Source organism: Passer domesticus, chromosome 6 (assembly GCF_036417665.1).
Source record: "Passer domesticus isolate bPasDom1 chromosome 6, bPasDom1.hap1, whole genome shotgun sequence".
NCBI lineage: Eukaryota > Metazoa > Chordata > Aves > Passeriformes > Passeridae > Passer > Passer domesticus.
Window position 1 is genome coordinate 48,649,159 of NC_087479.1, and position 25,069 is coordinate 48,674,227.

At 39.7% G+C, this 25,069-nt stretch overlaps 1 protein-coding gene across 1 annotated transcript in view; it reads left to right on the plus strand.

Annotated features, from left to right (window-relative positions):
- Positions 1 to 25,069, plus strand: part of SERGEF (secretion regulating guanine nucleotide exchange factor) — a 142,149-nt gene that overhangs the window by 64,243 nt on the left and 52,837 nt on the right. Inside the window, 1 exon segment of the mRNA XM_064425332.1 lies at positions 14,696 to 14,732. Within this exon segment, the coding sequence (XP_064281402.1) occupies positions 14,696 to 14,732 (37 nt within the window).

Below are 25,069 nucleotides of genomic sequence, written 5' to 3' on the forward strand. Positions count from 1 at the left end.
ATGGCTAACCAAACTCTCCCCTATCCAGTAACTACCATAGTGTTTCAGCACTATGTTGGAAAGGCAAGTTACTTAGAACTGGCATTCCATTTTTTTTTTTTTTTTTTTTGGCCAAGTAGTTGGGAATGAAGTGCTGCTTAGTACTTTGGAACACCTCAGATATTTTTGAGATGAAATCTGCTACAGAGGATAACCCAATATATTGGAACAGTTGGAAAATCAGATACTGGTCTTTTTCTTTCTGTCTGCAGTGGTTAAATGTGTTTTGAGTGATTGGAAGTGATGGACTTCAGTTGCTGTTTTTATTTGAAATGGTAATAGCAGGGCAGCAGTTCTGTGCAGAGACCACCTCCATTAAGAGGATGTAGCTTTTGTTTAGTGTGGATATTGGAGAGTCTGGGCAAAGAAGTAAATGTTTAACCCCCTGTGCATCAGTACACTGCAAATGTATGAGCTGCAGCTCTCAGGTGTTCTGTGTCCAGCAATGGTGTGCTGACCAGAGAGTGCTCAAGTCAGAATGGCAAAATCTTTGGTTACTGCCAGCCTCCAACACTCCTGATATCTGCTGGTGTGTAAACATCAGGTGTGGGCAGGAGAACACACAGGTCACCTCCTGCACAGCACACTCGAGCAGTGGTTCTTTACCTCTCACACATGATGATCTTCCTTGTGAGGGTAAATCACTTCTGAAGCTGAATGACTGAGAACTCAAGGCAGATGAGGGTGGATTTTTGTGTTACGCAGTTATTTCCGTTTAATCAGGTTCAAGAATACCAGGGAGGGCTTTCCTGTTGTTGTTATTCTTATCTGGGCTTCATATTTTGCTTTGGGTTAAATGAGTTCACCAAATGTCTGGAAGGTTCTGAAATAGGGAGAGTTGCAGCCTCTTGATTTCCAGATAACTGTGATGCCACTTGGAATTACAAATGTAGAAGAGGTGGGTGTGTTTTGTAATTAGTGGTGAAGTCTGGTGGGCTGTTGACTTTATTATAACCTGCAGTACTTTTCATCTGTCGCAAAAATGCTGCTACTTTAAAGAAAGATATTAAAATGCTATTCTTGTGAGTTTCTATATTTTCTCTTCTGTCAAGTGGCATAGACTGTTGTATCAGATGAAGCTAAAATTTTAAAACCACATATTAAAATAATATAAATTGAAAGGAAAGCAGATATTGTGAAGGGATTTCTGATCAGAAAATATACAGATATATTACAGATATCTATCTAATATCTAATAATATCTATATAATATCTAATAATATGTATACATATATATATTATATAAACATACAGAGTCACAATGACTCTTTAGTTGTATTGAGGAATGTGTTCCTGTCTTCAGGATTTATTTGAAAGCATCCATTCCTTTTTATAATGAGAATGTAGCACTGCTCATGAAGTGTTGTTTGAAAAATTGTCTTGTCTGTCTTGATGATTCCTGTGTGCTGTTACAGAGCCACCCTGCGAGAGCAACAGGAAAAATGTGATTTAACAGTAGGAGGATAGAGGCCTGACTTCTATGCACGTGGGAATGTTGTAATCTTTCTGAGCAGCAGGAAGACAGATGAATTAATGCAGGAAGCCACTGACAGTATCTCTGCCCTCCTCGCTCTCCTTTAAGCCATGATGCAACAAAATATTGCAGTATGGAATCATACAAAAAAAGTTGTGATTGCAATATCAGCATCTGTGGTTACAATTTATTCAGGAAGAATCAAGTAGGTTTATAGGAGTGAAAGGGGCATTTTATATTAAAAACTGCAATACCTGTTTCTAAGTCATTAACAAGTTGGAAATAAGAGGTTTTAAGGGGCATCTAACAGGTGGGAAATCCTTTCCACTCCCCTGAGTTAAAACATTAGGCACTGGCTGCAGCCTGGCCTGCGAGCTACCACACAATGACCAGCTCCAATTAAGAGGGATAGGAAAAGATACTGAGAGTGAGTTTGCTGTCAGACCAAAACAAGAGACTATGCACTGTCAATACTAAAATATCTTAAATACATCTATTGGCAAAACCCTGGGAAGGCAAAATCTGTGTTAGTAGAATTTTCTAGTTTGCATTTAAGGGAAAAAGAAGTAGTATCATAAAGGGATGAGATTCTCTTCTCCATACCAGCATTTTTTTTCAGCTTCTAGAGGTAGAATTTTAAAAATCAAAGCTGAAACTTTTTGTTTTTGAGAGTTTAAGGAGAGATGGCCCAAGTGCTGTATAGGTTGTTGATGTGACTTTTTCCCAGAATGTCAGGTAAGTTTCAGAAGATTGGTTGGAAGACAATGCCCTGCCAGTATTTTAAAAGACTGAACAAAATGACTCAAATAATTTTAGGCCTGTCAGCCTGGTATTTGCCTTGGCTAAGTAATGGTGTGCCTGACATGAATTTGGATCAATAAAAGTTTAAGGATGATGATGTAGTTGCTTGCAAGTGAGTATGTGACTATGGAAAATATATCTTGTCAGTCTAATGTGATACCTATTTTTTGTGAGATAAAAGCTTGATAAATGCCTCAGTGTCAAACGCAGGCCTAATATACTTGGATTTCTGTCAGACAGTTGCCAGGACAGTGTATGGCATTCTGATCAGGAAATTAGAGAGATACACAATTGCAATAACAAAAAAATGAAAAAGCCATAAAAAAATTGTAACTTGGCTCTGAGAAGTCCTAGAAATACCACTCTAAATTGATGTCTTTATCAAATATGTGTTTCTTGTGGAATCACCAGTATTAAAAAATTACCAGGACTGTTTGTATCCTTAGGACTAAACTAATCTGATTTCTTGCTTTTTGTGTTGAATGGATATTTCCATATTGAATGGATATTTCTGGTAAATTGTCCACAGTGATAGCTCCCCTGGGAGGTTCCAACTAGTTTAGAATCTATCTGTGTATATGAACAGTCTAAATGATTCTTTTTGGCATCCAGAAAGATTTATTATGCTCTACCTGACCACGGTAAATTTTGTCTGTCTCAGTCTGGACCATTTATCAAGCTTATGAACTTCTTCTGGAGTTTTGATTCAAGAACTCTAAATGAATTCACATTGCAGAACCTTTATTATCCATCCTGTTCCCTTTGTAGGAAGAGAAGTAAGGAAAGGGGTCAGCAGAACTATTACTTTGTGCTTCCAAACTGTTTAGGAGCCTGGTTGACAGAGTCCCTTGGGAGACAATCCTGAAGGGCAAGGAAATCAAAAAGGCTGGGCAATTTTCAGTAAGGAAATCCTAAAGGCACAGGAGCAGGATCTCCTTATGTGCTGAAAGAAGAGCTGGTGCAAGAAGACCAGCTTGGCTGAACAGGGATCTTTGTCTGGAGCTCAGAGGCAAAAAAAAAGGTGGGTTTGTCACTTTTGGAAGAAGGGGTAGGCAGCTCAGGGGGACTACAAGGAATGTCGTGAGGTCATGCAGGGAGAAAATTTGAAGGGCTAAAGGCCATCTAGGACTCAATCTGGCTACTGCTGTGAAAGATAATAAAAATCTTGCTACATTCACAACAAAAGGAGAACTAAGGAGAATCTCCATCCTTTATTGGATGTGGGGGGGATATATGGTGACAGAGCATGAGGAAAAGGCTGAACTGTGTAATGCCTTCTTTGCCAGAGTCTTTAATAGGAAGGCCAGTTGTTCTCTAGGTACCAGTCCCCTGACTTGGAAGACTGGGAGCAGAATGAAGCTCCCATAATCCCAGGGAAATGGTCAGTGACCACTTAGACACACACAAGTTTTCAGGCTGGAGGGGTCCACCTCAGGATACTTAGGGAGCTCATGGAAGTGCTGACCGAGCCACTCTCCATCCTTTATCAGCAGTACTGGTGCACTGGGGAGGTTGGCAAATGTGACACTGAGTTACAAGAGTGGCCAGGAGGAGGATCTGGGGAGCTACAGGCCTGTTAGCCTGACCTTGGTGCCTGGGAAGGTCACAGAGCAGATGGTCCTGAGAGCCATCACGTGGCACATGCTGGACAACCAGGGCATCAGACAGGGGTTCATGAAAGGCTGGTCCTACTTGACCTACTTGATCACCTCTGACAAGGTGAGCTGCTTGGTGGGTAAGGAAGAAGGTGTGAATGTTGTCTACCAGTGTCACATTCACATTCTCTGGAAAAATCCCTTCACCCAAGATTTTTCTCCTGGGAAGCTGAGAAGCCTCAGAGAAAAAGAAAAACAATAATTCTCTCATTTGCTTTTTCTGTGTTTTTCTCCTTTGGAATGTGATTGGAGATTGTTTATGCACAGGTGATTGTTTCATTGGTTTCTGGTGTGAGTTGTTTTCACTCATTGGCCAACGAGTGACAAACTGTGTTGGTATTCTGGAGAGAGTCAAGAGTTTTCATTGTTATCTTTTTAGCCTTCTGTAAATTTCCTTTCTGTGTTCTATAGTATAGTTTAGTATTCTTTAATATAATATAGTATCATAAAATAATAAATTAGCCTTCTGAGAACGTGGAGTCAGATTCATCATTCCTTGCTGCCACGAGGGTTCCCGGAAATACAATATACCAGGACTTCAGTAAAGCTTTTAACATCATTTACCACAGTGTTCTCCTGGAGAAATTGGCAGGCCATGGCTTGGACAGATACACTCTTTGGTGGGTAAAAAACTGGCTGGATGGTTGGGCCCAGAGAGTGGTGGGAAAGGGGAGTTGAGTCTGGCTGGTGTCTGGTCACAAGTGGTGTTCCCCGGGGCTCAGTTTTTGGCCCAGTCCTGTTCAGTATCTTTATCAATGTTCTCAAACATCTTTTTGAATCTGAATGATTCTATGATTCTATAGTTCAGCTTTTTTAACAAAAATGCCTTTACATCAGCTGTGTAGAGTCACTTCGGACATGTTCTTTTCCCTATTTCTTCCTTTGTGTAGCATCAGGGCTCAGTCTCTACTGAAGTCCTTATTTATTCAGAACAGCTTTCTTAATAATTTTTGTGTTGAACTCTAAGCAAGTTTACATTTTATTTATTTCCAGCAAGCTTGCTTTAGGGAGCTGTTAGTAAGTGCTACAGAAACAGAGAATCCAACATTGAAGAGCAGAGTTACATGATACCCTAAAGACATAAACACCATTTATTTGGAGAGGTAAGGGAGCGGACAGTCAGCAAAATTCATGGCTTGGTATTTTTGTACAAGGATATAGAAGCCGCATGCCTGCAGCTCTTCTGGAAAGTAAATGAACCAAGAAAATTCTGTCCTCAAGTTGAGGTAGTTGGTGTATGAAAAAATGTTTTTGTCTTCCCCTGTTATTTATTTTGTCATGTTTTGGGAGAATTTCTTAATGTGCTGGTGTTTCTTTGGCTACAAGTTAAGTTGACAAGATTTTTATTTTTACCTGCGTGTTTGTGGAGGAGGGAGAGGTCAGTGAGTGTCATGCTGGAAATCAGGTAAAGATTTGCCTTCTTGAACAGCTGCTAGTTATCTTGAATAATATTTCCCAAAGGCATTGGGTCCTGTAAAGGATGCTTCTAATGATATTACACAGCAGTAGTCCAGTACTTTAAATAACCTGCTCATTTCTTTCAAATAACATAAAATGTTTTGGAAATGAAGTAGGTTTTTTTTATTTCCTTTAATGATACTGTACTTGTGTACTGCCAGTTTACACAAGCAGCAGTACACACTAAGGTCAGCAGGGCTAGCATAGAAATGAAAGCTCAATCCAATTTTGTGTGAGAGCTTCCTTGAACATTTAGTAATTTCCCTGGAAATTAGTCTTCCCACATCCAAGGGCTGGAAGTTGAACTGAGATGTTTAAAATGCTATCATAAATTTGGGCTTACTGGTGGAAGAAGCAAAAAAACCTCTGCACTATAAAATAGGGGTAATATTCCATAATGACATAATTACTGGTATTATTTTGATAATATTGCCAGAAGTTTTGGATGCAGTTTTTTATGAAGGATAGCATGGACAAAAAGCATGTGAAAGAAAAAAATACTGTAAGGATGTTGGAAAAACCCCACATGCTAGCAAAGAAGGGTTATGGAGGGTGGGCGAAGTCAGACCTGACAATGGTGGGGCCAGTTCCCTCTGGCCCTACTGAAGTGGCCACAGCCACACTCCAGCACTTGCTCCTTTAAGGGGGTATTTTAGGGACACCGTCTGCCTCTTCACAGCATCCACTTAGAATACCCTGACAGCCAGTTGTTTGAGGGTATGAACTTCATAAGAAGTGCTGTTTTTCTTTTGAGCTCTAAAAAAGTGCAGGGCTTTGTGCTATTGTGTAATCCTGCAGGCTGAGTGTCCCGAGTTCACTGCAGCGTGTTTGTTGTGGAGAGGAATTGTAGCGACACGTCTTGCAGTAACAGCACAGTTAGGGGAGAGCTGAGTTCCTGAGAGAGCTCAGTGCCCATGATATGTGTGTTTGATTGCTCTCTGATTCTCCCCAGCTGCACTGAATATTCCAGAAGATATTCTGAATGCATTAAAAACGGTGGACTGTTTTGCCACAAGGAAAGAGATGTGAAATCCAGATTGTGCTGAAAAACTTAAAACTGCAGCTATACCTCCACAAAAGGATGTGATTGTTTAAGTGGAATTGAATGTTTTGTTGCCAAATAATAACATGCTGTCATGACTTTTATTCTAAGCCTATAAAATGAATAATAATGATATATACTTCAACAGACTGTTTGTCTGTAATCATTGTTTAACAGAACCATTGCATTAATTTCAGAGTACTAGAAATTAGCACATTCAGATAGATAATGATGACATTTATATGCTATAGTGAACTCTTGTCTTTTTGCTGTTTTTTTTTGTACAATAGAAGGAAAAGACAGATACCAAGTGGATATTTTGCATGCTGTTTTCTTGACCTGAAAACATCAGAATAATCTGATCATAAGGATGTGTGTGTTGATGGTAGAGACAAATCAGTGCATAAGGAGGTTTTGAAACTTTGTGTTTCTGTGGCCTTGGCTTCTTTAATTTCTTGTGTCAAAATGGTAGTTTTGGCCTCAAATAAAGAGCAAACTAGTTGCAGTCCCCAAGCAAACCTGAATAGATCTTAGTGCCTCTTATTCAGCTTATGAGAGAGTGACACTGAGAATGTAAGGAGCTGGGAATTGTGAAATGAAACAATCCAAATCAAAGTAATCTTCAGGCAAATGGTGAAGAAGTTCCCTTGGGTAAAATTGTGCATTTGCTGAAGACCCCATTCCTCTAGCTAATATCTGGATGTGTGTAATGTTAGTAAGGATTTTGGTCTTGTGGGATTTGCAGTGCACAGTCATAGGTTTAGGACCATGCATGCATTAACAGGGCTGCTGTGATGAATGATTTCTTTTTCAATCAGTAGGAATACTTTAGTCTTAATTTTCACAATATAATGAAGTCTGAATGGGGAGCTTGTCACAGGAAACAAACTGAAATTGAATGACCATTACTTGGTTCATTTTAAAAATGATGAAAGGGCAGACAAAAATTGCTTTGTGGCTGAGGTCTTGATTACAAAAATGGAAAATTTTGATGGACCAGTGAGGCTGAGGGATATATAAAAGTGGCAGAGCTTGATTTTCCTGGAATGAAAGGTACTAATGTTTTCTGGACCCCAAGGGAGAGAAAACTGCCTGAAGAAGGGTACAAGAACTAATTGGAAAATCTTGAGGCAAGATAGAAGAGCCAGCTGACCTTGCTGACTTGTAAAGATTTTTATCGCACTTGTTTTGGCTGCATTCTTGTCATTCGACTAAAACCTAATACCACTGAGTGTTCTTACTGAGATCTCAGCACTTTTTGTTGTTCTGGAGTCATCTAAAGATGAGGTTTTTTTCATAGGTGGACACAGATCTTATTCTCTGTTGACCTCCTCAGTCTTTCCATTCTTTAGGCAAGCAGTCCATATTTAATTTTTTCAATGTGACCAGTTTTTCTATGTCATCTCCCTTCAAGCAGACTTAGGAGGTGCATGTGGGTTACTATGATGTAAACCTTCAGTGAAAATGTTGGCTGCTTTTACAACTAGCTTTTCCTTCCTTCCTTCCCTTATTTTAATCTCCTGTGCCTTATCACTAATTGACAGGGTTTTGTTGTTTTTCCTCTTTGATATGAAAAGATTAGTTGGTTTTTGGTATGTGGTTTTATTTCAGCCTTTTGTGGCTTTTTGTGCATTTTTGGGTGGTTGGGTTTTTTTCTTTATTGTATTTGTGGGGTCCCTCGTGGCAGGAAGGAATGATGAATCTGACTTCACGTTCTCAGAACGCTAATTTATTATTTTATGATACTATATTATATTAAAGAATACTATACTATACTAAAGAATACAGAAAGGATACTTACAGAATGCTAAAAAGATACTAATGAAAATTTGTGACTCCCTCCAGAGTCCTGACACAGCTTGTCACTGATTGGCCAATGAGTGAAAACAAGTCACACCAGAATCCAATGAAACAATCTCCAACCACATTGCAAAGGAGCTGAACACAGGAGAAGCAAATGAGATAATTATTGTTTTTGTTTTACTCTGAGGCTTCTCATCTTCCCAAGAGAAAAATCCTGGGTGAAGGGATTTTTCCAGAGAATGTGAATGTGACATTTCTTATTGGTGGCTGGGTTATTTTTGTTGTTGTTGTTGTGGGGTTTTTTTTTTGTTTGTTTTTTTGTTTGGGTGTGGGGTTGTTTGGTGTTTTTTTTTTTTTTTAATTTTTTTTTTTGCTTTGTACTCAACAAATGTTTCCATCTTGCGGAAGCACTTAAGACCTAAGGTGCACCAAGTGAATCACAGAATTTCAATTGCACCCTGTTAACCACAAGAAGGCTTTCCTGGAAGTGTGGTGCTCAGTCAGTGGGTGGAGGGCAGAGGAATTTCTCATGTGTGGTTAGTGTAATGGAGAGGGAAGGTGTGCAGGGACACATATATGTGTCACATGGCATGGAGGGTGTGAAGGCAAGCTCTTGGTGTTGGCCACCTGGCTTTTTGGTGACTGTAAGGCAGTTTCAGGGCAGGGTGTTGAGTGATGGAAGATGGGACTCTGAAAAGAGTGGGTAGAGAGGCAAGGGAAATGCTTACCCGCTCTACCCAAAATGCTTTGTGTCTTGTAGCACAAAGCATTTTGTGTCTTGTGCTACAAGTGACGCATGCTTGGAATTACTTTCAGGCAGGGAGGGCATAGATCATCACTCTGGAAGCTACAGGGAGCTGTAAAAACTTCCTTTGAAAGCTTACTGCATCCTGCCAATGCCTTAATGCTTCCTCTTCTCCTCCACGCTTGCAAAGGTCCACTTACGTGGCATGTTAGCTTTAGGTTAAGTGTGTTTTGAGAAGAAATGTTTTCTTCCAGACCTTATTATGTGAATTCAGTTCAAATTCTGTGTGAATTTTCTTGTTGTAGGGGAAATTAAAACTACATAAAAACTAAAAAGCCAATCACACAACTACAAAAAAAAAAAAAAATCTGTGTTAATTAGAAAATAAGATTATTTGATGAAAATATCCTGTGATCTACAGGACACTAGTCCTCTTTTCACCTGCTGCAGCCAACAGCTAGGAACATGTTCTGCATTAAACTGAACTTAGTTTTATGCTGGCCAAGGAATGTGACTAGTTTAGCAAGCTGCTTTCTTATCAATCAGGAGTCAAATGATCCAGAAGAGGAACACAGAGTTCCTAGTAAAGGATCATTGGAAGCAGGACAGCTTTGCTAATTAGATTCCTTTTACTTTATTTTTACACATCAATAGAATTCTGCATACAAATGTAGTCGCACCCAGGGTGTCAAACAGTACAAATTGTTGTTACACACATTAATCAAGGGCATGGAAGAGCAGCTCCGGGAGAGAAGATTCCCCTGCCTTACATAAGCTTGGATCTGCAGTCTCTCGGTCACCTCGTCTCTTTCCATTAGGACTTCTGATCTCAGAAGGAATAAAATTTGCCATCTTCTGGTCCTGGCAATTTCCTTACAGTGAAATTTGTCAAAAGACATGAGATACCATGGCTAAAGTGCTGGATAAAAGTACTTAGGTGCCCACCCTTTCAGAGATTTCCTTCCCTTGCCTCCTGCCCTCTCTCTCCCTGAAAAAGAGCTTTGGTGCAATTAGGGAGAGAGAAACGAGAATCTGCATGCAACTTAAACATCAGATCTTCATTCATCCTTAAAAATCTTCTTTGTACATCATGCTCTCATCTCTAAGAAGTGATAGAAGCCTCCACAGCCTTTCATGTTTTGGAAATAATTGCACTGAAGGGAATTAACGTGCGTTTACAGGGTGGTGAAACAAAAATAAATGGCATTGAGGTATTTTTATTGCTGTAGCTTAACACCTTGATGTTTGGATGCTTGTGATTTTTCATATTGCAATCCCTCTTGTGAGTCCAGCTCCCTGTGCCTCTTCCTTGCACCTTCTCCTGTTCTGTCCCTTCCCCTCTGCTGCAGTGGGATGTTGACTTTGCCTGCAGTTCTGATTCCATTTTTTTCCTGGTGTATTGCACTCAGTCAAAGCCCTGGGGTTACAGAAAGAAAAGAAAGAATAGCCTTGTGGTCATGGTACTAGCCTGAAACTTGGATTTTTATACACTTTGTCAGACTTGTTTTGTTACAGTACTCAGAAGTCCCTTAGGGGATGGTTGGCAAAAGGTGCTTTTGTCTCTTAATTACCTTTTGAAATGCGAGGGAGACAGCATGTCTAAATATCCACAGGAGTCTTGTCCTGTGTGTGTTTGTTTGCTGTCTGCAAAGGTGAGATCTCTATCCCAGATAGAAACAGTGGTGCTCTGTCTGAACTTTCTTCCCTGATAAATAACTTGTTTAGTAGATAACCTTCTTTTCCTAATATGTGTGAGTGTGTGTATATATATATATATATTCTTTTTTATATCTATACACACACTCAGGTATATATGGGAATGTTTATATAACATGTACTAAACATTATTTTGCTTCTTCATGTAATGCTTTTAAGATAGAAAAATATTTTGTTCTTAAGTGAAATATTTTATCTTTTTTGCATAACCCATTGATTTTACATTCAGTCAATTAATTTTTATTAGGACTGGGCCATCAGCATATATGTAGGCTGCAGAAAGGTGTTGGTGTTTTGCCCAGAGTTTGTGGTTGCTGTGCTAAGGTCTTTCCTCACCATCCTTGCAGTTTATGTCTGTGCTTATGCTATTTATCATACTATTTATGATTAATAAAATGCTGGTCCCTTGGCTGCTTACACCAGACGTGTTAATTCTGGATGGATGGATGGATCTGAACCACAGCCATTGCTAGGTACAAAACAGCTTGCTAGCACACAATTTAAGGGAAAAAACAAACAATTTAGATATGGTTGAAAAAGCACAGATAATAAGGTAAATAAGTTCTGGGTGAAATGGTCCCTAAGCATTCTTTGCCTCCCTTCTAGACATTTGTCACATGCCTTGAGATCATTTATATAGAGATCACAATATCCTTCACAACTTCTCCAATTTCCTTCCAAACTGAGAACTTTAGTGTGAATTGTTTACTACGTAGGGAGTTGTGTTTCTTGAACTCACAGAATGCTTTGCTCAGTAACAGTCTCTCTGATTTGTCATTAAGTTTAGTGATTTTTTTCAATTAAAACATAATGTAAAATTATTACCCAATTAGAAAGCATTATCGTGTGTTTATAAGCATCCCTGAATGTACTGACCCACTGGAAGCATACAGATGTCTGTTGGAATTTAATTTCTCTGCAGCATATTGGGGGTGGGGACAGAAGAGAAGTAGCCAGAAAATTATAGTTGCTGCAGTAAATACCAGGCTTCTCCCAGTGACCTGCACTGACTGAAGAGCTTATTACATCTAATGTAAGCATAAAACATCTGTTCAGCAATGCTGTTCTCTGGCTGGTCTGTGTTTGTACCAGCAAATCAATCACTCTTGGCTGAGTGTTGCCTGTTGTGGGGAGTTGTGGAGAAGAAAGGGTGACACATTTTGAACTTTATTGTAAGAAAGATGTTGTGAAATACCTGCAAGGCTTCAATGCACATTAAGCAGTGGCAACCTTGCTTCACCTCTGTGGTGTGGTCCTCCCTAAGCTCCGGAGGCATAGGTGTGCAGGCCAGCAGGAATCCTGTGGGTGGATGGTATAGCCTGTAGCAGGTAGCATGGATGATGGACAAAGTGTTCCAGAAAGCTAAATTTAGAGCTCCCTAAGGTTTTTTTTTAATCTGGGGGTTCCTACAAAGTCAGTCTGTGTTGTCAGGTGGTGACACCCTGTGATAAGGCAGAGGTGTGGTGAACCTTGTGCTCTAAATTGAGCAAATTCTACTTTGGAGCACAAACTGCTGCTGGTACATGGTGTGTGCTGTCCTTGCTCTGGGCTGTCGAGGGTGAATCCAGGGCACTGCCTTCAGCAGCTTGTGATTTTACTTGGTTCCAGTTAAAGCTGGCACTTCACTGAGGTAGCTTTTACCACCACAAAAGAGATGATTTTGTGCTTTGCAGTAGCTTGTACCCCTTCAGCCCCTGACCTGCGGCATGTTGGCCATGAGTGGCTGCCTTGGGGCAGCTCCCAGCACTGGCCAGTCTGTATAACACAGCGATTTGAGTGAGTCCCTCACAGCCTGATAGCTGGCTAGTGGGAGCCTCTGAATGGTGGCCACAGTAACAGCTACATGAGCAAAACTGTTTGAGATCAGCACTCTTTTATCTGCTTTGCAGGCTCTGTACCTGCTGCTATTGGATGCAGCAAAAAAAAAAAAAAAAAAAAAGCTTCTTTATCAGGGGTGGTTTTTTACAATCTAAATAACACCTTGTTTATGTGTTTTGGTTTCTTCCTCCCCCCCCCTTTTTTTTTTTTTAAATGTAGTGTTTCTGGAGCGGTCCTGGCAGTGTCAGCCACCAGCCTGAGCAATTCTTTTGTGCCAGTGCTTTTGAATCTCTGCCTGTGTCAGTGTATTTTCTAGGGAATTAGCCAAGATTATTCACACCTCAGATAAAATTTATTTATTCTATTAGCAGTGACTTCAGTATATCCAATTTTCAGCACTTGGTGAAGACAATAATTTTTCTTTTTTTGCTAGAAAGCCTTTGCATGTGCTTCCATGTGTGGATCTTGTTGCCATGGCATCAGCTTATAAGCCTGAGAAGCACAGGTGGGAGCTTTAGCCAGTAAATAGGCATTAGGAGCCAGCCCTGCTGCTGTGTAGGGCTTGGTCTAGTGGTGAGGATAGAGATGTGGGGATATGGCAGTGATTTATGTATTTTAATGGCTGGGACTTGGAGCTTTTCCTGTCTGCAGTACTGTGGAATAAAGGACTCGATGCAGTCCTGCTAGTGTTCTTGCAAAGACATTGTTTTTCCTGCTACTTTCTCTTGATTTTGCTGAAAATTGAGGCCATGCTGGAATGTGCTGTGACTTTAATTATTTTCCCAAATGCTTTAACGTGTTGTGTGAGCACCTTTATTCTCAAGAGCCTTTTTCTACTTCCTTGCCATTGTTGTGTTGGGGTGGCTTTGCCCAAATGTTTTCGTGTAGCAGTTGTGACACTGGTAAAATGTGAACAGTAGAGATTGTGGTGTTCATTTGTAATACAAGAGCTCAAGCCACTCAGTGTGTCAGTCTTGGGTGTCTCTTCACCAGCAAATACTCAAGCACAGTGAGCTGAGCACAAGGCCTGTTTTATTAACTTCTGTGGTTTTATGTTCTGCAGACATGGAGGTGATTATAGCTGTTTCTCTGGCTGTAAAAGCTATAAAGTTATGCATGCACAGAACCATATAAACTTTTGATGGTATGGACTTCTATTTTTTATTATAATTGAGCATATACTCCTGCATTATATTTTGCCATTGCAAATATACTTCAGGAAGAATGTGCTTATTAATTTTCTCCGGCTCAGTAATAGGCATAATGGGCAAGTAGTTTCGAGGCAGTGAACTGAATGCAGGATTTTGAGGGGATTGCTTTTATTTAAATTAAAAACTTGAGGACACTCAGCAGAGTAACCTTGTGTGAAGTCTCTTACATCAGATAATTATGCCAGCAGTGACCTTGCAAAAGAAGTTCTGTGGGAAAGACAAGCCCTTTCAGTAAGGACAGGGGACTGCTCTGAGTGCCTGTGTTGCCATCATTGGTGGGCAACTTAAACATCAGACACATTCACAGCAGCTACAAAGAAGGATGAAATATATGTGAGCTGTAAGTTTGCTTTGAAAAGAAATTTGTAACTGATTTCCATCATTAATGAGCTAACAGAAGGGTTGAGTTTCAGGGTAGTTTTTCTCCATTCTAGGCAAATGACCATAGGGATCATATCACATCAGGTTTATCACAATGAGCCTGTATACTTTGTGCAGTTCCTCAGGGGTCAGCTGGAAAAACAATATAGGTAAGATAAATGGAGATCTTCATCACCCTTTTGACTCCCAGCTGCCTCTGTATGGATTAATCGGTGTTTGCTCTGTGCCTCTTGTTGGATCCAGTGGGTGTTGTCAAAGGTGTGATGTTTTTGCAGAATCATGACCAGTCTTGCTTGAACGGGTTGAAATGTCTGGATTTTGAAACAAAAATACGTCTTTATTGAACAAACAAATGTGCACTCCTGCCACTAAGCCCCTAAGTGAGGCTACAAATGAAATTCCATTTAAGAGTGAGAACACTCCAACCTTGATTTTTCATCCTACAAAATGTAGTTGTTTGTTTCAGGTTAATTTTTAATTTCCTGTCATAATTGTGACTATCTTCCTACTGGTGGGCAGGTTCTGATTTAGTCATTCATCTTTCTTTTTCAGATCGCGTGTGGCTCAGAGCATAATCTGGCAATAGTTGGTAAGTAGCTTAATTTTATAACAAATCCTCTCACTTTTTTTTTCATTTTTAGTAGCACAAGATGAAAGAAAAATGTGCACATCAAACATTCTGAATGATTTTGGGCATTGTGTGCAGCTGAAAGGAGGAAAGTAACATATAGGTGTAGAGGAAAGAAGAAGAGAAACTGGTGACAGTAAGTGGTGGTGATGAAATTGTGGCCTTGCAGAACAGCCCCTGTAAGGAGGGAGGGGTTGATGGATGTAACAGGAAAGTACATTTACAAAGTGTTACAGCCTGTTTTAGCTTGGAGCCACTGCAACAATCGAGGCTGCAGATTCAGAATAGCATCTAAGCTTGACACTGGTCAGAGTATCTTTGTTTAACAAGATGGAAATTATTAACATGGAAATTATTGCTGAAAAGAGTCCTGGGTCTTTTGTTGTTCAAAGCTTGGAAAATCTTCAAAATGTCAGTCAGTGGTAGACAGGTTCTTTAGTGCATTTTAGCATAATGCAGCTGTAGTAATAATGATGGAAGTACTAGGAAGCTAATGTCGGTGGAGAAATTGGATTTTGTGTACTAATTCCAGGAACAATCGGATTCTTGCTTTCATGTGATGAGTTGATAACTGAAGTTTGATACATGATTGCTATTATATATAATTACTTGTTTAGGAACATTTTTAACTGTAGATTTTCGAGCTCTTTATAAAGGAGGTCAGCATAATTATCCCCGTTAATAGACAGGGCAAGACAGATGAAGAGAATTCTATGCTAATGAGAGCTGGAAATGAAGCACAACTCCATCTAGGTAGATGTTTTTGATTGCTGTGACTGATGTGTTAAAAATATTGCAAAGAATTTTCTTAATTTTCTAAAGTGTGGTTTGACAGAGGTAGAGAAAAGCAGCTATTTGGTATTCAATCTGCTTTCCATGCACTATTTTTTCAGTTTTTGTTAAGTGGCCACAAAGGTGGCATTTTCTTTATTTCCATATCTGCTGTAGTATATTTCCTAATTATCCTTCTCCAGTTAAACCTTGTAGTGAACTCATTAAGTCCTATTAAGTTTATGGCTGGATTTAAGAAGAGATTTTTCCTTTTGCCTTCTCCCTACTTGTTCAGTGTCACATGCTTGTATTAATTGTCAGGCTGGTGCTTCTGAATGTCGACTGAAGAGCAATCTTGTTTCTTGCTGAATTGATGAAGTAAAAATGTGCTGCTGGCACATTTCTCCAGTGTGCATGAAAGCAAAGCACTGAGTTTGAACAACCTTCTCTCTGCTTATGTCCTTTTAAGCTTTCTGCCTTCTAGGCAGAAATCTCTGGAAAAAATGGGTTGGGGAAAGAAATTCTAGAAGAAAGTTACAATAAATGAAGAACTTTGCATATGTAAAGAACACCATATGCCTATCTAAGCTGTGTGCTATGCTCATTGAATTCAATGGAGGAATTATCAGTGCTGGAAGCCAGTCAATTTTATTTTAAGGACAACAGAAATGTGATGTTGCAAATTATTTGAACTAAAGAACTATGATACAATTTTCCCTGAATTGAATTTTACATATGTTTTTAAAAGGTTGACTTTTTAGAACATTCTGTGGTAGGATTTCTCTGATCACTGGCCACTCTTAGTTCAAAGCTGTCAGCTGTTGTAGTCCTTAAATCACATAGAATTCCATGAATGTCTACTTAATTGTACAATTTTCTAATAACTTATCATTCGAGCAGAGTTCATTTATAACAACTATATCAGCCATGTCTTTGTTAATTAGTAAGTGCTTGAGTGATTGACTTTTAAACTGAAATAATTCAAGTTCAATATGACAGGTAAACTGAAAAACCTTTAACAGTATAATATTCCAGTTAGTGTTTCTGATTGTGTATACAGATGTGCTTGTGCTTTGTTGGTTGCATCATCTTTTAAATAGAAACATATTTAGGATGGAGAAGCTGGATTTATGATTCATTTCACAAATGCTGAAGCAGTGTTCCAATCATCTTGCTGGTGATACAAGCTGTTTGATTTGTAAGGCCAGCAAGCAGTTGGGTTTTTTTCCTGTGACTTTATGTAGCCTGCATCCATTTGTATGGTTCAGTTATCTGAATTCTCTTTTCTTGTTTTCTTCTACTGAAGTCAGTGCAGAATTTCTGTTCTCTTCACAGTGATGGCACTTTGTTGTTGGTTTTTTTTTTTTTTGTGGCTATATTGGTAGTATTCTAGTTTTCACTTGATCATGAGGAAATGTCTGATATAAAGGAGAATGAGATGTAGGTTGTCTTGAAATGTACCTGCTTTTCTAAACTTAATGAGTTAAAAGTTGCTATTAGTACTTGAAAAAGTGTAAACATCTTCACCCCTTGCTGAAAACACATTTTTATCTTCATTTAGGGTTGTACTGTGAAATTAGCTCTAAAATTTGTAAGTGTTGTAATATTTTTTGTTTGTATGACTTTCCACTTGAGAACAAAAATCCTTGGCTGTTAAGAAAAGACCTTGCACTTTTCACCTCAATCAAGGATTAATCATTTTAGGAGCCAGCCTATTTTTGTACTAAAAGAAATGGGTAGTTATTTAATAAATCTTGTATAACATATCTGAAAAACACCTTGCTACACTGAAAACTGAGTACTTACTGAGCACCACAAAGGTGCCTTTTCTACCTGATAGCTGCAATGTTAGTGCTGAACTTTGTGATAGTGAGACAGTGTCTTTGACTGAAATACGTAATGGAACTAAATCACTGTGACAAAGCTGGGATTTTCCAGGTTTGGGAGTCTGTAGTGTTTTCAGCACTGAAAAGGTAAGGAGGTTTGATTCTTACCCTAAAAAGCCTGTGTTTAAAAACAGTATTTATGGAGAAGGCTCCTACTACCTCCCCAGTAAGACTTGAAAGCTCATTTTTGGAAAAAAAGAATAGGTATTTTTTAAGAGAACATGTAGCTCATGCAGTGCTGCAACTTAAATAATCAAGCAATATTAACTGTACAGAAGTAGAGATGCTATTAAATGCAGCAATGCCTTGACTGTGCTGCAATCACAGAGCACAGGACAGAATGCTGTGAAGAACATCCAAATGCAAATGTCTTATTTTAGGAAAAATTAAACCATGGAATTTTATTCAAGCCTCCTGGAGGTAGTTAAACCCCCACCCCGCCCCCCGAAATCATTACAAGAATGTGACACTTCTGGAGTCTGTCTCCCCAAAGCCTTGATAATGCATTATATCACTTTTTGGTCTTGCTTTTAGTCATTTTCTCAACCTGTATAAACTAATGAAAATATTTTAAACAAAAGATACTGGAGGAGATGTAGGGAGAAGTGCTTGTTTTAAAAGCTAATTAGTTTCTGTTGAAGTCCAACTTTAAAGGAGCCTTCAAAGTGAAATTTGTTTGTTTGGAAGAGAAAGAGGTGGGTCTTTCAAGTTAGCATTTTCTGGTGTGGTGTTTTGAAGGGGATAAGTGTTGGGACATGTGGCTACTTCAGATAGTGCAAAAAGCTTTTTCTTGCACTTTCATAGTCAGCACAGTGAATTCTGACTTGTGCTCATTTTCTTGCATGGAGAATTTAAAACATCCTTCAGTGAGATTGTCCCCAGATCCTGACTTGGACACTGCTGTGTGGTGACCCACACCACAGAGGCACTGTCAGTGCAGGTGGTGCAGTGGTGTTCACAAGGAGAACTGGGGCTTTGTGATTCATATCATTGTTACTCATTTGATAATTGTCTCTGTCTCCTTTGGCTTTTTCCCTGTTCAGGTTACTTACTTAGAACTGCTTTCCCCTCATGATTAATGGTAGTGGAGAGGGCACCATGTAATTAATGTTAAAGCAATAAAAATGAGCCCCAAAGGCCCAAGCTGGCCACCCAAACATAGGTGTGTTTTGCAGATGGAAATACAGGTGACATGTGAGGAGACAAAGCCTTGGCTGGTCATACTGAGTTTCAGTGTTCAGTGCAACAGCATTACATTTTTAAAATCACTTCTCAACTTTCTGCTAAATCACAACCCCTTCCAGAAGAGGGTTAATTTTATCTCCCATTGCCTTTTTTTGTTTTGTGTGAATTAGAACAAGCTTCAGGATTTTGTCTTCCGTGGTTCATGTGCAATCGGAGCTGTAACTATCACAACATGGGCATTCACATCCTTCTGAAGCTGCAGTTGGAGAGTAAAAACCAATACTAAATTTAATGAAAGAAGAGTCTTTGTAGAGGAAATTAGGATAAAGCATCCTTCCACTCAAATGGTAGCTCATGCCTCAAATGGTTTTAATTAAACTATGCAATAGTGTTAGAGGGGCGGTAAAGGAGCTGTTACTCCATGCTCTGTTGAGATTTTCATTTTATATTCTTATCCTGGAAGAACATAGCAATTGTGAGCTAGAAAACAAACGTGGTCAAAGCAATCAAAGCTTAGCTAGGTGATGATACACATCCTGAAACGGTGGTGGTGATAATGCCATCCCAAACACTTTAGTTCTATGTTTTTTGATAGGGAAGCTGAAGGGTTCCTTCGTCCAAACCACTACCTCTTAATTAGCAGGGTTCTGTACTTTTAGTGGAGTTCCATGATTCGGTTCCAGGATTCAAACTGAATTATTGTATAAAGCATCAGTCGGGGAAGGGCTGTAAGAGATGATGAAAGATCTGTTTCTCAGGCAGGGTGAGCACCAGTGGGCAGAGGAGGCCGTGCAGGCTGAGGGACGGATGCCTGCCTTGTGCTGACAGTGTTGTTGAGGTGTTTGCAGACAGAGTCGCGTGTCTGACTTTGGGTCCCGGGGGACTCAGCAGTCTGTCACGAGGAGAAAAATCATAAATTTTCTCTGTGACTGTGGTGTTTGGAGGAATCTTCAGCGTACACAGAGGAGGGCACTGGTGTTCAGCAAGGAGCCTGAGTCTGCTAGTCTGTTGCTTTATTTATTATGCATGAAAAATCCCAGTGCAGCCAGGGACTGTATTGTAAAGGTTTCCTGGCAGACCAGCATGGAGTCATGTTGCAGCACGCTGTCTCTTTGCATTGCAGCACTAATCACATTCTCTGCTTATTAAAGGGCACCTGGCAGGACTTCGAGTAACCATCACTGTTGTCATTTTCATGCGGGTTATATGTCGACCTTCTAAATTTATTCTCTGGCACAGCCATTTCGTATGTCATCTAGCTCTTAATGTGGCTTTGACTGTTAAAATTACTCTTCAAAATATAAGCTCCTTTGGTTATATTAATTGAGAAAAAGCAGCCTCATACCTATCGTTACCTGATCACCTGTCTGAGTGCTTTGGACATAGCTGGATATAGATTTGACATCACAGCTTTCCTGTCATGGTTAGATACAGCGAGTTGTTGAAATATCTTCTCACTTTGTGTTTCTTTTCCATATACTGTTGGTGCTCCAGGCAAACTAATTGTTCTTCTGGTAAGATGGAAGCTGAAATCAAATTTCAAATTTTGGAAGTCTGATTATTTGTTATTTTTAGCAGGTTATACTTAAAAAATCTGATCCTCTGATCTCTTAGTGTTTCTTTTCCAAGGGCTAATGGAAAGCCAAGTTGCCAACTATCTCATGAATTTGTGGGTGTAAGGTGATGAGGAGAGAAATGAGGAAATGCTAATTTGAGCGTTTGGAAAAGCCTTCTGATGGGGCTAAAAATGGCTTTGAACCAACTGAATTGTCTGGAGTCAGTGACTGCTGGCTATAGGAAAGGATGGATATTTTGCTGTGAAAAGCCAATTAGATACACAAGAGAAAATAGGATTGCATTGACTCCCTAAAAAAACCCCTCCAGAGTTTAGGATAAGATCTGACTGAACTGCATCTTCTGTTACTGAAGTCCAGAATTTACAGCTACCTTCTCTTGCAGGCTTTGTCACTGTATTGATGCATATTTTGGGTGACTTAACTCTCTGGAATGCTGTGTTCAGCTTCTTCTTTTCTCTGTGTGCGGCTTGTAAATTTATCTTGTGAAATTTTTGGAATAAAAACTGCCTCTTAGTGTATTTTAGAACTAGAGTAAAGGGACCTGATTTTTATTTTTGTTTTAGTATTGCATTGCAACTAATAATAGTTGCAATTACTTCCCTTCAGAGAAGCAATTTTAAAATATAATTAGTCGTGGTGTATCTTAATTTATATCATTTAGCATATAAACAGGTAATAATGCAGTGTTTGTCATATTGTTTACGATGTGGTTTCCTGCTGCTACCAGATGCAGAGCTGCTTAGGCAGGCCCTGAAGATAAAAGCTGTAATTTTTTTGCTGTACAAAAAGCTCACGGTTCTTGTAAAATTCCCCCCCCCGAATTTTAGATATCACCGTGGGGTCAGCTTGGAGTTTGTCTAGAGTTGAGCTCATGTGTGCTGTCAGTCTGTTTCCTGAGACAGTGTATCACATCCACAGGGATAAATCTGCTGTGTCAAGAGCCCTCCTGAAGGTGGGGGAGAGGCAAGTGAGCAATGTTAACCTCTGATGACAGCTAAACCCATCCAGCTGGAACTGGGAGTGGCAGCCAAAGGAGATAATTGTCATGGGAAGACAGCAAACAACCAGCCAATGCTACCAAACAAAAATTTTTGTTTGAAGCTGAGTGAGTAGGGAGCCCTTCCTTATAGGTATTTGTGGAAAGGAAAAGTCTTTCCACCTGGTTTTGGAAAATCACAGAGGATGAGAGCACTCTTGAGAGAGGGAGCTGCAGTACAGGTGCATGCAGTCCTTTGTCAGAGGGTTCACTGGATGGATACTGAGAATTTAGAGAACAAATCAGATTTTATCATATTTACTTGCAGGCTCTGAGCCTGCAATTGCTTTGAAGTAGAAGAAAAACACATTCAATATATCTAAGGCATATTTATCTGAATTTTCAAGGAAGCAAACAGGAGTCACAAAATTAGGAGCCCTTGGTCACCAAAGAGAGATTAAGCGTTTGGTGGCTATAAAATGAAATAAAAGGAATGACAAATGTCTGCCTTCAGGGAGTCATCTGGAGCATGTGGGAGAGGTGTTCACCCAAGTAAAAAACAAGCCCAGCAAAACAGCTCAAAGCACTTGGTAGGGGCAGCAAATTCAGGCTTTGGTGCCCTTCTGCTGAGCAGCTCTGCAGTGAGCTGTGCTGGTAATTCTGGGTTCTGTCCATGCAGCAGCCTAACACTTTACCTTCTAAGTGTATCACTGAGTAGAAATTTTGCAGCTAAATGGCTGGCTGGCAGGAGGGCAGGGTGGTTTATATTTAGAAAGCTGGCATGAGGAGTGCCCTGACCCTGCTGTGAGATTTGTGGCTCTCGAGGAGGGAATATCTTGCTACGGAACCTTGGGTTGACACCCCTGTGTCAGTGTGTAGTCACTAGCCAGATCCTTTATGAAGCACTAAGAAATTTTTCTCTCAGCACACGGGTAGATATTTGTGGCCAGCTTTGTTACATGCTCTGAGTGAATAATCTCTGAAGCTTTTTCCTTTTGATATTTTTTATGCATTTGTATGTTTTACTAACACCATCTTAAATACTCTGGGTAGCTTTCTGCATAGTAAAAAGATTAAAGTAGGGATTTTCAGAGATTGGCTTGACTGTGAGTTGGGTTTTTTCCACAAATGCACTTTAAAAGTCATCTTTACTGCCCAGTTTTTGGATTTTGCAGGATGTTTTGGTCATATGGTTCTACTGTTCTCTATCATTTGTGAAGGTCAGAAAAATCTTTCAAGAGCAACAGCTGAAGTCAGGGATGCTGACAGTGACGTGGGTCTGAGAGATGCTGTTGTAAGGATATATGGGAAATATTGCCAGGCTGGTGGTGAAACAGGGACAGTTCTGGGGCAACACTGCTCTGTTTGGCTGTAACTGCACAGGGCTAAATGCACACATCAAAGCAGACTTCCTGAAGCTTTTGTAAACCAAGATATGGGGTGGGGAATTGTTTCTGTACCTTTCCATAAGACCAGATCCTGTTTTCCTGCTTTAGGATTTGGGACTTGGAATTTGAAGGTAGTTGAAATTGCAGTGGAGAAAATCTTGAGGTATTAGCTGGCAGGCAAGATTACTGCTAATAACAAAGAAGCAGCTGTTCAGGCTTGCAAGCCTAGAGCAAGCTTTCCAGGTAAAAATAAAGAATTTTATTAAAAATCATTGGTTTTAGAGAGATAAGTATTTAAGAAAAATATTAGGGGAAAAAAGCCAAACGAAAAGAGATTAAAGAGATTAAAAGTTGGGATATTTATAAAAATTACCCTTTACTTGTCCTTGCTTTTTGAACCTCTTTCACTCAAGTGCTTTTTTATAGAAGGTAGGTAACAAAGTAATTAAAATTAAAAATGCTTTTGAGACTCATTTCACTATTGTGCTTTTTCCTGTGCTTTTTTTCAGAGTCTCTAAGGAACAACTAGCCTAAACTGGAACTTTTATTATTTCTGAGAAATGTCTTCACATAATTTTATTTTTAGATTGTTGGGCCTATTTGAACAGTGAGAAAGTGTGAAGGACTGAAAGCTATATGAACAGGATTTTAAGAGGTGTTGAGCATACAATATTTAACATTCCTCATGGAGAAGTGAGAAGGGTTGATATATTCCTGGTGAACAAGTAAATCACACAGGACTCATGTCAAGCATGTTATATTTGTTTATGGTGAGACTTCAAACGTAACTGTGGTTAGCATAAAGCTGAATGAAGTGAGAGACTACTGCCACCACCACAGGTCTTGGTGCCCATCAATCTTTGAGCTGCAAGATGTCTCTTGTACCTGAGTATTTGATAGCTCTGAACTTGCTAGGATAGCAGCACATCTGTCAGTGTTCTCAAAACCAAAGAAATCCAACCACCACCAGCAGCAGTAGTAACGTACATGAACTGTAATGATTTTAAAAACCAGCATGCTGAGGCCTTCCTGGCGGATTTTTCAGATGAGATAGTGACGTTTTCCCTCGCTTAGGTCTGGCCTACATCCTCCTCCCCTCTACAAATCTAATGGAATAATTACTTTGAGAAGATAATATAGGATGTATTGATCCCAGTATAAACTTTGTATTTACTCTAGCCCTGATTTGCTGAATTAAACGTTGTCTAGGAGGATTTTCACCTGATGCCAGGAATTCATGCTATAGGCTTTATCTTCCTTTATTCAGATTTAGCATCTTATACTATCCCTGCTCTGTAGGCTTGTATTGGAACAAATGAATGATTACTGGGAAGTGATTATGGTGGGGAGCAGCAGCCCAAGGTGGCATAGGTGCAGCTTCCAAATGAGCCCATAAGAAACATGAAATCCAGTTTTAGCTCTGCTCTTATTCACAGGTCATATTCACTTTTATTTGTTTTTTTATGTGGGTTGTTGAGTGAGTGGGAGGTTACACCCAGGGAGCCTGGCCACCATATTTGCTCTTTTGTGCATCTTTTTTTGGAATACCATCAGACAGCTCAGGGGATGCTGTACCACAGTGAAATTTCTAGTGCTTGTCCCAGCTGTGAGAATGATCTCCATGTCCTTTATGGCCCCCCCTTTGGCCTTTCCAGCCCCCTGTTCCTCTGGGGAATTCTGCAAAGATGTAGCACACTCTCAGTTTGGATATTATGTGATCTGCAGCGCTGGTGACTCAAAACCCTATAAGCTGTTCACAGATCTCCTGTTATTCACCTTGTAAAAGAGAATTCCTCAGAGTGCCGCTACCCATGACACGTTCTGTAATGCCAGACATGGTGCTTTGCTGATGTGTGAAGGATGTACATGGCTGGAAGGTTTCACTTGCCATTTTTCTCAGTAGGAAAGAATTTCTGTCAGTTAAGACTTTGAGTAGAAAGCATTTGGAGCTTGATAAGTTTTCTTTTTGTTTTCCTTGTGGATGATGCTTAGAACAGCAATTCAGTCAAACATGGGAAAATTATTTTATCAGGATACGTCATTAATTATCTTCCCTTCCCCTCCCTTAGGCATTTTAATATTAATTAAAAAAATAACTAGTCTGCCATGACCTTGGTGACAAATCTGAGTTGCCAAGAGATTGAACAAGCCAGCAGCTGCTTTGCTGAATGTCTGATATTAAACTGGAGGTTGGCTTCCCTATGCCTTTGGTTTTCAGTGACACCAGCTGCTATCTTGCTGAGTTGAGACATCTCAGAAAATGGGCAGGATGACAAGCAACACTAATCATATAATTCTGAGTAGGAAGCTCACTTGCCTTGAAAGATAGTTTGCTTTGGCTTTCAAACTTCCTATTTTTTCCTCCTGAACTGCGCGGCTTTTTTTTTTTTTTTTTTTTTGAGATATGAACATTTCACGGTCTTTTAAAATTGAATGAGATGAAAGGTGTATCTCTTGAAGGTCTGCAACATGTTGTACTTCTAAATGAGCACAGGAGACACTTGGTGTGTGGTGT